Source organism: Corapipo altera, unplaced genomic scaffold (genome assembly GCF_003945725.1).
Source record: "Corapipo altera isolate COAL_440 unplaced genomic scaffold, ASM394572v1 124, whole genome shotgun sequence".
Classification (NCBI taxonomy): Eukaryota; Metazoa; Chordata; class Aves; order Passeriformes; family Pipridae; genus Corapipo; species Corapipo altera.
Genome location: NW_020884967.1, coordinates 1,175,859 through 1,189,386, shown reverse-complemented (window position 1 = coordinate 1,189,386; position 13,528 = coordinate 1,175,859). Strand labels below are relative to the sequence as shown.

Sequence of the window (13,528 nt, the reverse complement as noted above, 5' to 3'; positions counted from 1 at the left end):
CAACCATCAAAAAGAAATCCTGACATTTTCATCACCCTCCTCTGAGCTACTCAATTACTAAGGACTGCTCACCATTCCCCTCACTCCACTTACCAACATCATGAGTTTCTCAGTTACAACTCTCCACTCAATGAGGTCATTTAATTAAAAATTCCAGTTCCATCAACAGAACATAAAAATGAGACTGACCACTGCTTCCTGTAACCTGCACCCTGACTGACAGTAATCAAACCCTAGGGAAGAGCACTGCTTGAGAGGAAACACCTACTGATGTTTGATACACGAATTAACTGGGATTCAGGGAAGTTTGAAGTGATTATTCCCCGTATTATTAAAAGATGGGCTTGTATTTGTTTTGCAGACAGGGTTTACACTGCTGGCTTTAAACTACAAAAGCTCCTGATGATGATGATTCAGGGCCTAGTGATAGAGCAGATATTCCCCAGGCAGGTTCCCTGATGTGTCCCCTGAGAGTGGATAGACACCCCAGGAACAAAGCTATTGCATGAGAACTGGACACACATGTCCCTGGGTGCCACTGTGTGTCAACACTGCAGCTACACTATAGATATTCTCTATAATTATTTTTAATTGTTTTTAAAGATGTATATTTTGACACACTTGGTTATAAAAAAAAATAACAAAATGGAGAAAAATTAGGGAAAAAAAAGAGTGTGCCAAAGTGTTTTTTTTTCTTGGTTAATAAAAACAGAAACCAGAGGATGGACTGAGATGTGTCAATTTTGTTTTGGTTTACCATTCTCCCTTCTCATTCCTCTCTTGGTATCAAAGAAAAAGAACCAAACAAGCAGAATAAAAAAGGAAAAACTTTAAAACAAAATAAACTTGAACAAAGAAACTCCCCAAAGAAAAAAAGAAAGAAAATCCCCACCTCCAAAAAAGAAATGTTATTAAATGAGTAAATTTTCAAGGCAAACACTCTATCCCATTATATTTTAAAGGAAGTTTGGGAGAAGAAATAACACACGCTGAAAACAATTCCTTCTCATGTTACAAATTACTCTTCAAGAAATCTTTTCTGTGTTGACTGATGGGAAGTGATGGGTAGGGAGGAGAGGGAAAACGCAAGTCTGATGAAATTTTCCCAGTAGATAAATCAAATGCATGGATTCTAATTCTTTATCATCATGGACTTCAGATACACGATTTATTACATCAACATAAAAAATAAACCAAACCCCAAACAAGGATAAGTCCCTTTCTGTAGGTCTGAAATATACTCACTCATGCAGATCACTAATTTTCAACAATCCTAACAAGCTCTGGCTGTTTGGAGCAGCTCTTCCTCGCTACCAATATCAGAAAATGTAGAAGGCTGAAGAGAAAACAAAAGTTAAACCAAACCATTTAAAAATACAGCACTGTGACATATTTTATTTCACTTTGATCGATTACTACATGCTTACTACCACCAGGAACAGACATGCCTTTTTTTTTTTGTTTTAGATTTTTTTAGATTTTTTTTTTTTTTTAAACCTATATTAAATGTTGACCTAAACCTTGCTGTGCCTTGGAAATCTGGCTCAGGAGTTAACTGCAGGAAATTTTATTTAAATAGATAAGCATTTAAGTTTGAAAATAAGATAAACACAGGTGAACAGGAAAAGTAAATTACAAATTCAATTCATACAAATATCTCTTATACTATGCACTAAATCCTGTTATTCAGCTGAAGTCTTTTAAAAATTCTTAAAATACTTATGTAACATTATTTACAAATTATATAAATAAAACCTAGCCCACTTAAATTAACCAATACAACAAAAAAGTCACCTTTTTGTATGGTGTGTACTAAAAATGTTCTTGTTTATTGATCATTACCCAGTTGGCAGTATAAAATGTTTGTTCACTTACATCAAAACGGGTTCCAGTAGAAGAAAGGAAGGTATTGGTTCCAAACGAAAACAATCAATAATATAAATGCTTAAAATCATTGAGGCTTCTTAATGTTCTATTCTGCACCATTTGCAGTCATTTTAACAAGTCCCTTCTACAGTATTTGTCTTGTGAACAGGTTATCTCAAAATAGCAGAGACATAGTTTTAGCAAAGGGAAAATACTCAGTACATGGCTCACACTTCACAAGGACCTTTTACCAGGAGGGAGAGGCAGAGAATGGAATGTCAGTGGCCAGCACAAGCCTTTACAACATTTAACTTAAAAGGCAGCATTTATAGAACTAATCACAGACTATACACATCCTGCACCCAACAGCAATAAAAAGGACTGGAAAATATACATTTAGGAAAACAAAAGACCGATGGTTTTCCATTACCTTTGTTAAAATTAATGCTTTGCTCCTTGTCTTTTGTTTTAAAACCAGCATTGACACCACCAACAACTACAGCTACTTCTTCCTTTAACATAATATATGGCAGGTAACTACTGGACGTGGAAAATGTACAATAAAAGGCAAGAAACCACTGAATTTTCTATGCAGACACATGAAAATATAAAGCCATACAGATTCCAAAGTGCCATGAATACCAAATTCAAGTGATCATTTATAGCATGTAGGAAAGAAACTAAATGGAACTTGCTCTATGGGTTGCTGAGCCCTTCAGCTGTATCCTCAGTCTCCCCTTTGGCAGCTTTGGTGAGAATTTCCATCCATTTCATCTGCAGCTCCTCATCTTCTGCACTGAAATAGAGAGTTTGGTGGGACTGGCAAAGCTTAAAGACGTGCTTCACTTCAAACTTCTCACCAGAACCTGGTAAACTGACTTCGTAGCCAGGCAGAGGGATGGGACGAGGGCTCCGCCCGTCCTAAAGGAGAGAGAAGGAATGTGAAAATTCAGGAGCGAATGCCACTGAAGTGGGAGGAAGGGGGCATAGTGCACACACTGCAGGAAGCACACGGATGCAGTCCCAGGTACACGTGCATTTGGCTCCTCATTCAGCACTGCGGCGCAGAAAGCAGGGAAGAGGCAATATCGACTGCTCAACCTCACCCAAGGAAAAGCAACGACTTACTGGTGGCTTTATTCTTCTTATTGCACGCATTTCCCTTCACTGTAAACTAAACATGGCCAGGGATTTTCATATAATTTCATGTAACTTATGCATGTGTCTTTTACAGAAATTCCTTTGCATTAGGTACAGGCAATGGGATCCAGCTGAGGAGAGTCTGAGTTCCCTTTTGAACTTCATGGGACATTTTTGAGGATTGGTTGAAAGGAAATAAGTAAGCAGAGCTGGACCCTGAGATACAACCAACAGGGAATAGACACTGAAATAAAAGAGACTTTTGGATTTTCAGTCTAACAGTGAATCTTCACAGAAGGTCTTGGGTTATTTATGATGCCTCAGAACTATCAAGAAAGTCAATGCTCAGGGTCTTGAGCATCCTTTAAAGGCCAGACTGATTCACAGATCTAAGCAGCAATACAGCTCTCTAACAGTCACATCCTGAGCATCAACCAACTCCTAAGACATATTTTAGCAAGGCAGGGTGTACCATGGCCAAGCAACTCTCTTCACCTGCTCCCAGCAATGCATTTCCAAAGATGAGTCCCCAAACTCAAGTCTAAACCACACAGGCACCAAGCATCTGTACAAAGCTGTCACCTCCTGTAGCAGCCTCTACCAAAGCTAACCAACATTCCACAGAGAAGTGGCAAAGTCATTCTTCTGCCAGCCTACACCAAATGCAGATGACTTGGTAAATCTGGAAGAGGATCAAAGCTCTAAGAACAATGGCCAAAAAATTTCCCTAACACCTTGACTAAAGTAATTCAAGTTTCAAAACTGCTCACATCAATTCAAACACATACTAAAGGAGCAAGAAATATCCAGTCAAAAATGTGTCTACACAGTTTGTTAAATCAATACAGGCTTGCTGATTTATTCATCTACTACATGCAAAAATGCCAGAGCCCAACTGCTTGAAGATCAAGCACTATTCAATGAGATTTAAGGCAGCTTTAGGGCAAACAGTAAACAATTCAGTTCCCATTTGAGTGTAAACAGTTGCCTCAAATGCAGCACAGCTTCTATACCCTGACACCACAGCCACATCCCTATAAATGGGGAGATCTTGCCCATGCAGAAGAAGAACTGGCATGTACAGAGCAGCTCCAGCCCTGCACATGTGGCACTGCTCAAGCAAGCAAACATGGGATCGATGCACACAAATGCACAAGAGCACATGCAAGCTCAACCATGCCTGTTTTGCTGGTCTTGGTTTGGAAAAACAGACATTCAGACTTGTCACATGGAGAACTGAAGGCTGCCCATGACAATGACGAATGATGTCGTTTGTAGCAGTGCACCAGAAGAGCAAATTGATGTTTGAGTTGTACAGTGTTGCACCTACCCAGCATGTGCAGACACAGGCAAATTAACCAGCCTGCCTTTGGTTCTTGCATCCTCCCTTTTCTTAATATGCTGCCTTTGGCACTTTGTCTGTACCTGCCTAATTCAAAAGGAAGGGATTTACATTATCTCTGAAAAGCTGCACTACTGACAGGTAAAGGCGAAGCACTTGGCCTCAAGGCAAATCCCACCCCAAATCCCGACCTCACTGAGAGACTAGCAGCATCTCTGGATGCCCTCTGACACTGAGCCCGTCCCTCCAACCTGGAGCCCAGTAAATCCAGAGGCTGTTCTGCACCCATGAGGAATTCCAGCCCTACCCTGAACATGGAAGTAGGATTTACAGACCTTACAGAGAGACAAAATTCGTATTCCAGTTTCAAGAGCCTACCAGATTTGGTTGGTTGGACTGCTTTGGTTTTTTTTTTTCTTAATATTTCTGTATGCAGCACAGTAGGGCTGCACGATATTGATATTTCATCAAACCAAAATACCCAGTGCTGAGAAGGGCTTTGCTTTAGGGCTGATTGCAATCATGTTCCTCAAAGAGTGAGTGATAGATAAAAATCTAGTGGCTGTGTAATACCATCAGCAATCACAAGCACTGTGCACCCATCCTGACTCTCTGCAGCATAACACAAATGGGTTATTATCTAGGTCATTACAGCAGCATGAATTTCTTGCTGTATTACAGCAATTACAACACCCAGGGTTTAAGATTTGGGAATGGACAGCTCAGTTCCACCACACAGGCAGTTCTATTCCAGGCACCCTGCACACAGACATCCCTCCTGCACTGCACAGCTCTTTGCGCTGTATAAACTCTCTTACCCAACAGTGACCCACCAATGGCACCACAGTCATTCCTCCCTCCTACTTTTAAACAGGCTTAGAAAACCTCCATTTTTTCCACCCAAATTCCACCCACTGCCCAATCACAATCACCACAAAAAAGGCAGGCAGAGTTTTGTGTGGAGTCAGGTAAAGCTTCTCCTAAACAGGATCAACAAGCAAGCCAAAAAAATACTTCTCTAAAACCCTGAGCTCAACTTCAAACTCAGCTACTCCCTTATTTTCTAAAAGTTAATCACATTTACACAACGAACAGAAGATTTTTCTTCTTTATAAAGCAAAATTTTCTCTTGGATCAAACCTGATCCAAAATACATACATATATATCCGTATATACACTAGCTCTCACTATATTAGATTCACCCTTCATACTTCTCCAAAATCCACTACTTTTCTACCCAGCCTGGATGCCTTAATTCTGCACTTATTACTCAGATAAGTTCATGTCAGAGCTGTGGAGGCAGCTGTGCATTTTACAAGGCCAACAAGGGCAGAAGCTTCAGGTGGAGCCCTTGGAAAGACAGACTAATTTCTCTAAATCCACTGCTCCTTACTCTTGAAGTGGTCTTTGCTTATAAGCAAACTCTTATAACTCCACTGAGATAAACATGACAGATGAGTACACAAATTCTGTCCCTGTCTGAGGACAGATCAAATTGGTATGATTCCCAAACCTAAACAAGCTGGGAATTTATCTTCATGCATAAAGCCTTATGCAAGAATTAAACTAAGAACAATCAGGGGATTAATTCATTCTCCTGGAACAAGGATCTAAAGCAAAGAGCAGTTTTCTTGCTATTTTAAAGTCTGTGGGTTGTGTTTCCATCTGCACTGGCATCCCTTCTTTGCTGTGAGGGCCAGGGGTGTAGAGGAAGAAGCTGTCAGGGCTTTCACTCTATCCAAAACTCCAGATGCAGCTTGGTTTGCTCCTTCTTCCCAAGAGGCAGCTACTCTTTCTTCTTAACAATAATCCCCTAACTTTCAAACTCCTATGGTCATGCTTTACTCTGTGTTTCAAGACCTTAATACTATTGTTGGCAATATTATTCCCAAAAGGTACCTCTTTTAGGCACTGAAATGCTTCTTTGCAGGTCTAAAGATGTCTGTGAGATCCACCAAGGTGGTTGTACAAAACACAACTATGCCTGGGAAAAAAACATTTAAGCACATGAGTGGTTCCCAGCAGATTTCAGACACTCAGACACCAGTAAAGAAGCTCTGGAAGAGACTTTCCTCAGAAGCCTATGAAAACCAGAACTGACAAGAATGTTGGGTTAATATCAAGGAATAGGATTTGCTGCCTAATTTGTTTTTTTCTGCAGTTGGATGCAAATTGAGGTATACAAATGGGAATGGCAGGCCCTTGAAGAAGGGATTCATTTTTGTCGTTGTAGGAGTTTAGTCTAGGCCTTCCTTGGTGACCAGTTTGTAACCAAGGAAGTGCCCATATTACCCAGTATTCCCTACTATTTTTACGTAAGCCAGAAGTATAAGAAGAAAGGAGGAGAGGCCTTGGCTCTCTTTCCTTCCAGCGGCTTTGGAGGTGCAGGTTTCCCTGCTGTTGAGTCTGTCGTGTCGGGGAGCGAGGCCTGGTGAGGCCTAGTGAGGCCTGGTGAGGCCTGGTCAACCTTGGGAGACGGAGGTTGCCAGCGTTCCAGTGCGACTTTCTGCTGTCCCAGGGAGAGTAGTAAGATATTCTTTTGCTAATTCTTTTAGTTGCTAGATCTTGGGCTATTGATCGTGTATATTTTATTTTGGTTTTGTTCCTTTTTTTCCTTCCCCCTTCCCTTTTCCCTTGGAGTCGTGCATGGTATTTCAACTGTACATAGCTGTATATGTCATAAATACATTTATTTTCATATACGTTTGGCTAGTTTGGATGTTTCATAGTTTTTCCTTAGCACTGAGCTGGAGGGAATTCGGTGTTGGGTCTGGGACTTGGCAGGGAGCCAAGTAAAACTTAGACAGCTATTTATAGTCTCAGCCTGCAACTGGTGATTCCTGACAGCAAATCCCAGCTCTGGAATGTTAAGATAGATCAACCTTGTCTTGTTGCTTTCTTGCCACTTTACTGGGAGATTCATCTCACACCTGAAATAGCTGAGGACCATAACCACTAAATTTAACTGTCATAAAATTGACAACTGGTGTCAAAGGCAACCTTTTCCCTTAAAAAATAAGATCTTACCAATAATATCAACAGAGACTCCAGATCAAATTTGGCAGGACGTGGACAAAGTAGGCAGCAACTGAAGCAGAGAAGCTCCTCCAGCTTCCATCCTTGGCTTTGCACAAAAGTCAGGTGGGGCCTGCAGAACTGAGCATCATTCTGTGTGCACTGAACGCAGGTGATTTATGTCCACGGGTTATTATTTGTGCTGTCCTGCAGCAGCCAGTTGGGTAGTAGGAGAAATTCTGCATTTCTGGGTAAGAGGCGTTGTTTCCTCTCAGCTTCTCACTCTGATCATCTCTTAGATGCCATATATTGCTCTTGGGTGAGGAAGGCCAAAGAATTTAGACCTCTCTCCTTCTATTCCCACTCCCCTTGCCCAGATGTGATACCATCAGGCACATCACCTGAAAAGCTGCACAGCAAAGCCATTTTCTCTGCTTAGCTTTTTAGAGCTTTATTCCTTTCACCAGACCCTGACTCCAGAGAGACCCAAAGACTGAGTTTGTTGCCTGAGTTTTAGTGCCTTGTGTGAGGCTGTTTGCTTTTTCAAGGTGTAATTTCAGCCACGCATTTCCTGTTGACTCGGAGAGAAGCCAGGCTGTCCCACGGGATAAACTGGAGGCTTACCCAGTGTGGGGATGGAATCAAAGATGAAGTCAAGGGGGCTGTGTCTGAAGCTCCAAATTCAAGCTTTCAGCCTCTTTAAGCACTATGTTTAAATCATTACACACACTTGTTTGAAGCCAGAGGTGCTCTTGTTGACAAGCAGCAAAATGCACAGAGTTCTAAGGACAACATGTAGCGCTTGTTGAACACCAGCTACAGGGTGAGCTTTACTCAGAAAGGCTCTATAAAATCACGGGGAAAACTGAGTTCCCAGACTGTTTCCAGCCATAAACTAATGCCAATAAAAAGCAAACCTTCTTATCACTACAGCTACAGCAGGACAATAGCAGGCTGAATTCAGACCCATTCCTTCTTCCATCCCACTCAGGAGATAAACAAAGCTGTGTATAAACGTGTCAAATGCCAGATACAGAACTGGATATGGGGAATCTCATTTCAGCATTGTCATTCTTTATCTTCAGTGCTAAGGAAGCATGACTGATATTTCTATTTTGGATATTCTATCTTGGATATAGATGTTTCTATCACTTGACTTTCATCACACACAAATACTAGTTAGCTCCAACAGCACATTTAGAAACAAAAATTTCTTATTCATGTAACTATTTCAAGTAAAGATAAAATCCTATGATGCTATGACAAGGAGCTTTACCATTTCTCAGGCTGAAGAACAACGGCATTTTCACAAATTCCTTCACCCTCTCAACCCAGAATTAGGTTTAAAAAAAAAAAAGGCTTATACCAGCAATTGTAACATTCAGCATGCTTCACAGCCCTATACTTTTAACAAGAAAGTGGTTTCCTTAATGACAGAATAATAAAAATTTTGAATATACCTATCTGAAACCTCTAAAAAAGCCAAAACATAACCTAATTATCCCTGTTTTTCTCTTTTTTTTCTTAAAAATCTGAAAAGAAAAGCAATGAGCTTAAACATTTGCTCACAACAGTATCAGCAGTAAGGACAGGCAACAAGGTAATCTGAAATCTCTGAGGCTTTGTGCTATATTGAGAACACCAAGTTCAGTTTTGTTGTTGAAACCAAGCCAAATCCTTTGACCCATTTCTCAGCTTGATATATTTAAACTTACACTTTTCTTTTTCTTGTGTGTTAACCCTCACGAATCCCATCTCACCTGGCTGCTTCCTTGCAGATATAAAACAAGAGGTTCTGTCTTGGGGATGGCCACCCACATTTTGTACCAAGTCTTCCCTTTTTCAAGGAACTGGAGGTAGCTGCTGAAGAGGCTGTTTTCAGCTGCAAGGATGCTTTGCTTCTGGATGAAGAAAAAAAAAAAGAGCTGTTTCCACTGATGTTTAACTGGACAAAATATTTAGAATTAAGTAGAAAACATTTAAGTTGTGCATAGTCAAAGAACACTGGAGGGCAAATGCTGGAGAGCCCATAACTGAATAAAAATCATTATTATATATCATCAATAAATAGACAATTCCATGTAACAGAGCCAGAGGCTGAACCACCATTCTCAGCAGACATGAAGTTAAATTCCCCCTCCACACAGTAGATTGAGAATTGTAATTAAGATGATGCAGCTCATTTCTTGCTTAGTAAAGTAGGCTGGGAGATTATTTCAAATTAATGCAAAGGGTGTATTAACAGATCCTCTTGTGCATGGATGCAGAAAGATGGGAGCCAAATCAGAGGGCAAAATGATTGGAAGAAATTGCTGTGTTCTGATAGAAGGCAAAAAACCCCCAAAATTCCTGGTCACATTAGGGTTTGCACAGAAGTCTCCTGGAGATTTCTGACAGCTGCTAATAACATTTAGCAGCAATGTCCTCAGCTGCTACTAAGCTTGTTAACAAAGTTTCACGTAAACAGGAGGAAAAGAAAAAGCCTGACCGTGATCTTTCCTTTCTATACACCAGCTTTCTTGCATTTTACCTGATCCTTTGAAGGTTCAACAGAAAAACAGAAGCCTGAGCATTGAAGGGAGTAATGACACTTTTCCTTGGGTTTTTACAGCTTTCTGCTCTAATCTGCTTTCTGAAGTAAAGCCATAGGTCACATTTCACTGCTTTGCCTTCGGCTTTTCAGATTAACTGTGCTCTCTTCCCTGAGTAGGTGCAGGTTTTCACAAACATCTCTGCTGAAACAGTGCTGGAAAGTTTGTCATGAGATACCACGGGCTGCATTGATGCCCATGAAGAGCTCAGCATCTGCAGGCACAGCTGCAGTGTACATCACAGAACCACAGAATGGTTTGCAATAGAAGAGACCATAAGGACCATCTCATTCCAATCCCATGGGCAGGGGCATCATATCTCAATGGTACCAAAAAAGTTCTGGCTCCAGAACTTTCTCCATGGTCTGCAGACCTGGCAGGTTTTCCATGAGGTACTCAGAGCAGGATGGTGAAGGTCAGACTATGGGGGAAGGACAACTTGCAATGAAGTTCTCAGTGTGCCAGTGGCTCTTTCAAGAACCTGATGTCCCTGTGGGTCCACTTCTAATTGAGATGAAGATCCTCTTTCACACAGTGACTTCTGGCTGTGTTTCACAGGTGAAGTAAATAAACCCCCTTTCTCCAAAGTGGCTCATGAAAAGCGTGACATGTAATGGTACTCCCAGCTCTGCCTATGGTCTAAAAAAAGCATTAGTTAAAAGAAGGTTCAGTTTGCCAACATGTTGCTTGTTCTTGTAAAAAATAAGGGTAGGATGTGCTGCTCTCAAGCTGTAAAACCTGGTGACTCCTGTGGCAATGGCAAAGCAGGTAGTTTACACAGGACAGCTTGTGGAAGTCACATTTTTGGAGGGAAGAGCCTGCATTACAGCAAGGTTGAGAAAATTCTGGTGAATCCTCATGGTCTTCCAGAAGGATGCCATTCTTTTGCACAATCAACTAAGAAAGAAGTGGTTTCAACAGTATTTTGACAGGATGTGAAATAAGGAGTGCAGAAGTATCCACTATGTGGAACTAAAAGTGAAAAAACAAAATCTTATTTTGTGAATAGTTATTGTGCACAGCTCAAGATTGGAAATGCACCATAATAAGAAGGAGCCAGAGGTTCTTCCCTCTTCTTTTGTAACTTTAGGAGCTGGAGCTTAACTGCCAAACCTGTGTGCATCCCTGTGTGATCAGTACCCTATGACAGACACTCACCACCTACAAACAGCACAGTGGGGGAGAAAAGATAACCAATTTGATTTGTTTTTAATAAATAAACTAAAAAGAAAAAAAAAAAAGAGAGCCTCACAAAGTTTCTTAGCCAAAGATCATACCTCTGCAGCCAGTCTTTTCTTCTGTTCTCCAGCTGCTTCCACCCCGGGGCTGCAGGGGCTCGCTGGCAGCTGCAGGAAACACTCCTTACACACTCGGTTGTGACGGCTGTTATCTGCGAGTGGCTTGAACTCAGAGCATTTTGCACAGATCACCTGTATCAGAAAGATGATGGTTTCACTTTAGTCACCTGCATTAATGGTTAATGTGTTTGTGATGCCATGTATCAATAGACCAAAACAAAGAAAACATGCCTTCTGGGAAATACTGTATGATTAAAATCATGAGAGTTCGCTTTTCTTTTCTTAGAAGTCTTTAGGAGGCAAAAAGAGGGTTAAGTTGACAAAGCAATTGGTGCTTTTTAATGGTCTGGGAAGGACTGATTTTCAGAGTGAAGGTTCCTCATCAATCAGGGGGGTCAGCCTGGGAGAACTGAGGAACCCAGAAAGCACTGACTATTTCAAGAACCTAGTCCAGTATATGATCCATTGAAAACTACTGGTCTGTCTCAGCTGCCAAGAACATTGGGTCTGTGGAAGCAGTGCTTGGGAAAAGCGTTGGATCTGCAGCTCCAGAACTTGTTTTCAGGCTAAAAATCTGTCTCCAGCACACCCACTCCAGGGAGAGAAACTGTTCCCAGGGTGTCAGCCCAACTGGACATCCATTCTGAATTTCTGTACAATAATACACCACAAACCCTCAGGCATATGTATATATGCTTCACTGCAGGACAGTAACTGCTGTATGAAGAGAACTGCCTTAATCTAGGAAGCACCAAGTTATCCAAACAAAAGCAAGGCAGCATTTTTCACAACATGATAGTCTTTCCTTAAGACAAATTAACTTCTTTAATTTGACTGCTATTTCCACACCACAAGGCATTGCACAACAAACAACTGTTTAACAATAAATTATTAATGATATAATTCTTGTTATCTCTCTGTCCCTGGGGGAAAGCCATTATTTCATTTCTTTAGTAACACTCAGCTTTGCAGTGGGACATTTTAAACTAGAATCCAGAAATGTGTTTCATTATTTAAGCAATTAGTAATAAAAACAAATCCAGAAGGTTGAAAATCCCAACTCTAGGGCAAAAATGCCTCCTCCACAGCAATTTTACTTCAACTGCTGAGACTGAGGTTTCTTTAAACATCTTAACTATACATTTAGGCCTCTATCCAGCTGAAATTAATCTCCACTTCAAATGACTAATGTTATTTAAATAACATTACTCTGTATTAGTTACATTAGGAACATGAAGTGTGAAACTCAAGGCACAGAATGCAGGTTTCAAGTCACATTGCAGAAATCCATCTCATCTTGGCCATGGTTATGATTTACAGAAAAACACCTGAGAGCTCAGCTCTCAGTAAATGGCACTAGGGAAGGTGGCTGAGGGCCTTCAGTAACCTGGTTTTGCCTCTCTAGGGTGGATTATTTTGGTTTTTCAAGCAGGAGGAAACCACTTTCACACAACCTTTCTTTAGGGAAAGAACAACCCATCCATCTTTAATATCATATGTTCAGCTGTTCATCCTAGAAGAGTTGTCATTGTGTGAAGTGAGGCTGCCCCAAGGCTGCTGCTCCTGCAAACAAAATATAGGGGACAACCCCCTCTCCAGATACAGGCACATCCCCACCACCTTTCCTTTTACCCACAGATGCACTGGATTTGCCTTTTAAGCAGCACAGCCCGGGACTTTGCACCAGTTTAGCTCTTCTTCCTCTCAATTCCCAGGGAGTAAAGCAAGTGGGGAAACCTGTTCTGTCAACCACTTGCCATGAACCGGAATGTCTTTTAGTTCCTGCACTGAAAAAAATTAAAAAATTGTCTGCAATGATTTCTGCAGAAGAAACTCAGGAGCTGAGCTCACTGGGATACTTACTGCCCCACACTGCTTACAGTGGTGCCGCCTCTTTGTGATGGAGTTGAAGCTCTCACTGCAGCTCTTGCAAGCCTGTTTCTCCTTGTCTCGCTTGGATTTGGAAGATTTTCTACAGGAATCACTCTGAAATTAAAAGCACAAGTACGTGATTAAAAATACAATAATTAAAAAAATTGCAAAAATTATTCGCAGAGTTCTTACTCACAGAGATCCTCTTTGGGATTCACACTGTTCTAGGAAAGAAATTGCATAGTTCTGCTGCTTGTCTCAACTGGATGGCTGGTTCAGCCCCGGGGGTTTCAGCCCCTTTCTGCCCACTTGTGCTTTTACTGCCACAGAGACTTCCTCTCCCTGTCTGTCAGTGAGGAAGAGGAATGGCCAATGTGGGCATCTCAAGAGCTTCCCTTCCAGCA

General features: G+C 41.2%; 1 protein-coding gene across 8 annotated transcripts in view; it reads right to left on the bottom strand.

Moving 5' to 3' along the window:
- Positions 1–1,429: 1,429 nt before the first annotated feature.
- The window catches only part of FGD3 (FYVE, RhoGEF and PH domain containing 3), a 108,820-nt gene continuing 96,721 nt past the window's right edge, over positions 1,430–13,528 (bottom strand). For 6 of the 8 annotated variants that reach the window (XM_027664973.1, XM_027664968.1, XM_027664970.1 and 3 more), the window contains exons 16-19: positions 13,116–13,238; positions 11,232–11,384; positions 9,124–9,264; positions 1,430–2,787 (exon numbers count right to left, since the gene is read on the bottom strand). In XM_027664973.1, coding sequence (XP_027520774.1) covers positions 2,563–2,787; positions 9,124–9,264; positions 11,232–11,384; positions 13,116–13,238 — 642 coding nt within the window. In that variant the 3' untranslated portion in view covers positions 1,430–2,562. Of the gene's footprint in view, positions 2,788–4,336; positions 4,436–9,123; positions 9,265–11,231; positions 11,385–13,115; positions 13,239–13,528 lie in introns of all 8 variants that reach the window. The other 2 variants (XR_003531156.1, XM_027664966.1) reach the window with 2 other exon arrangements.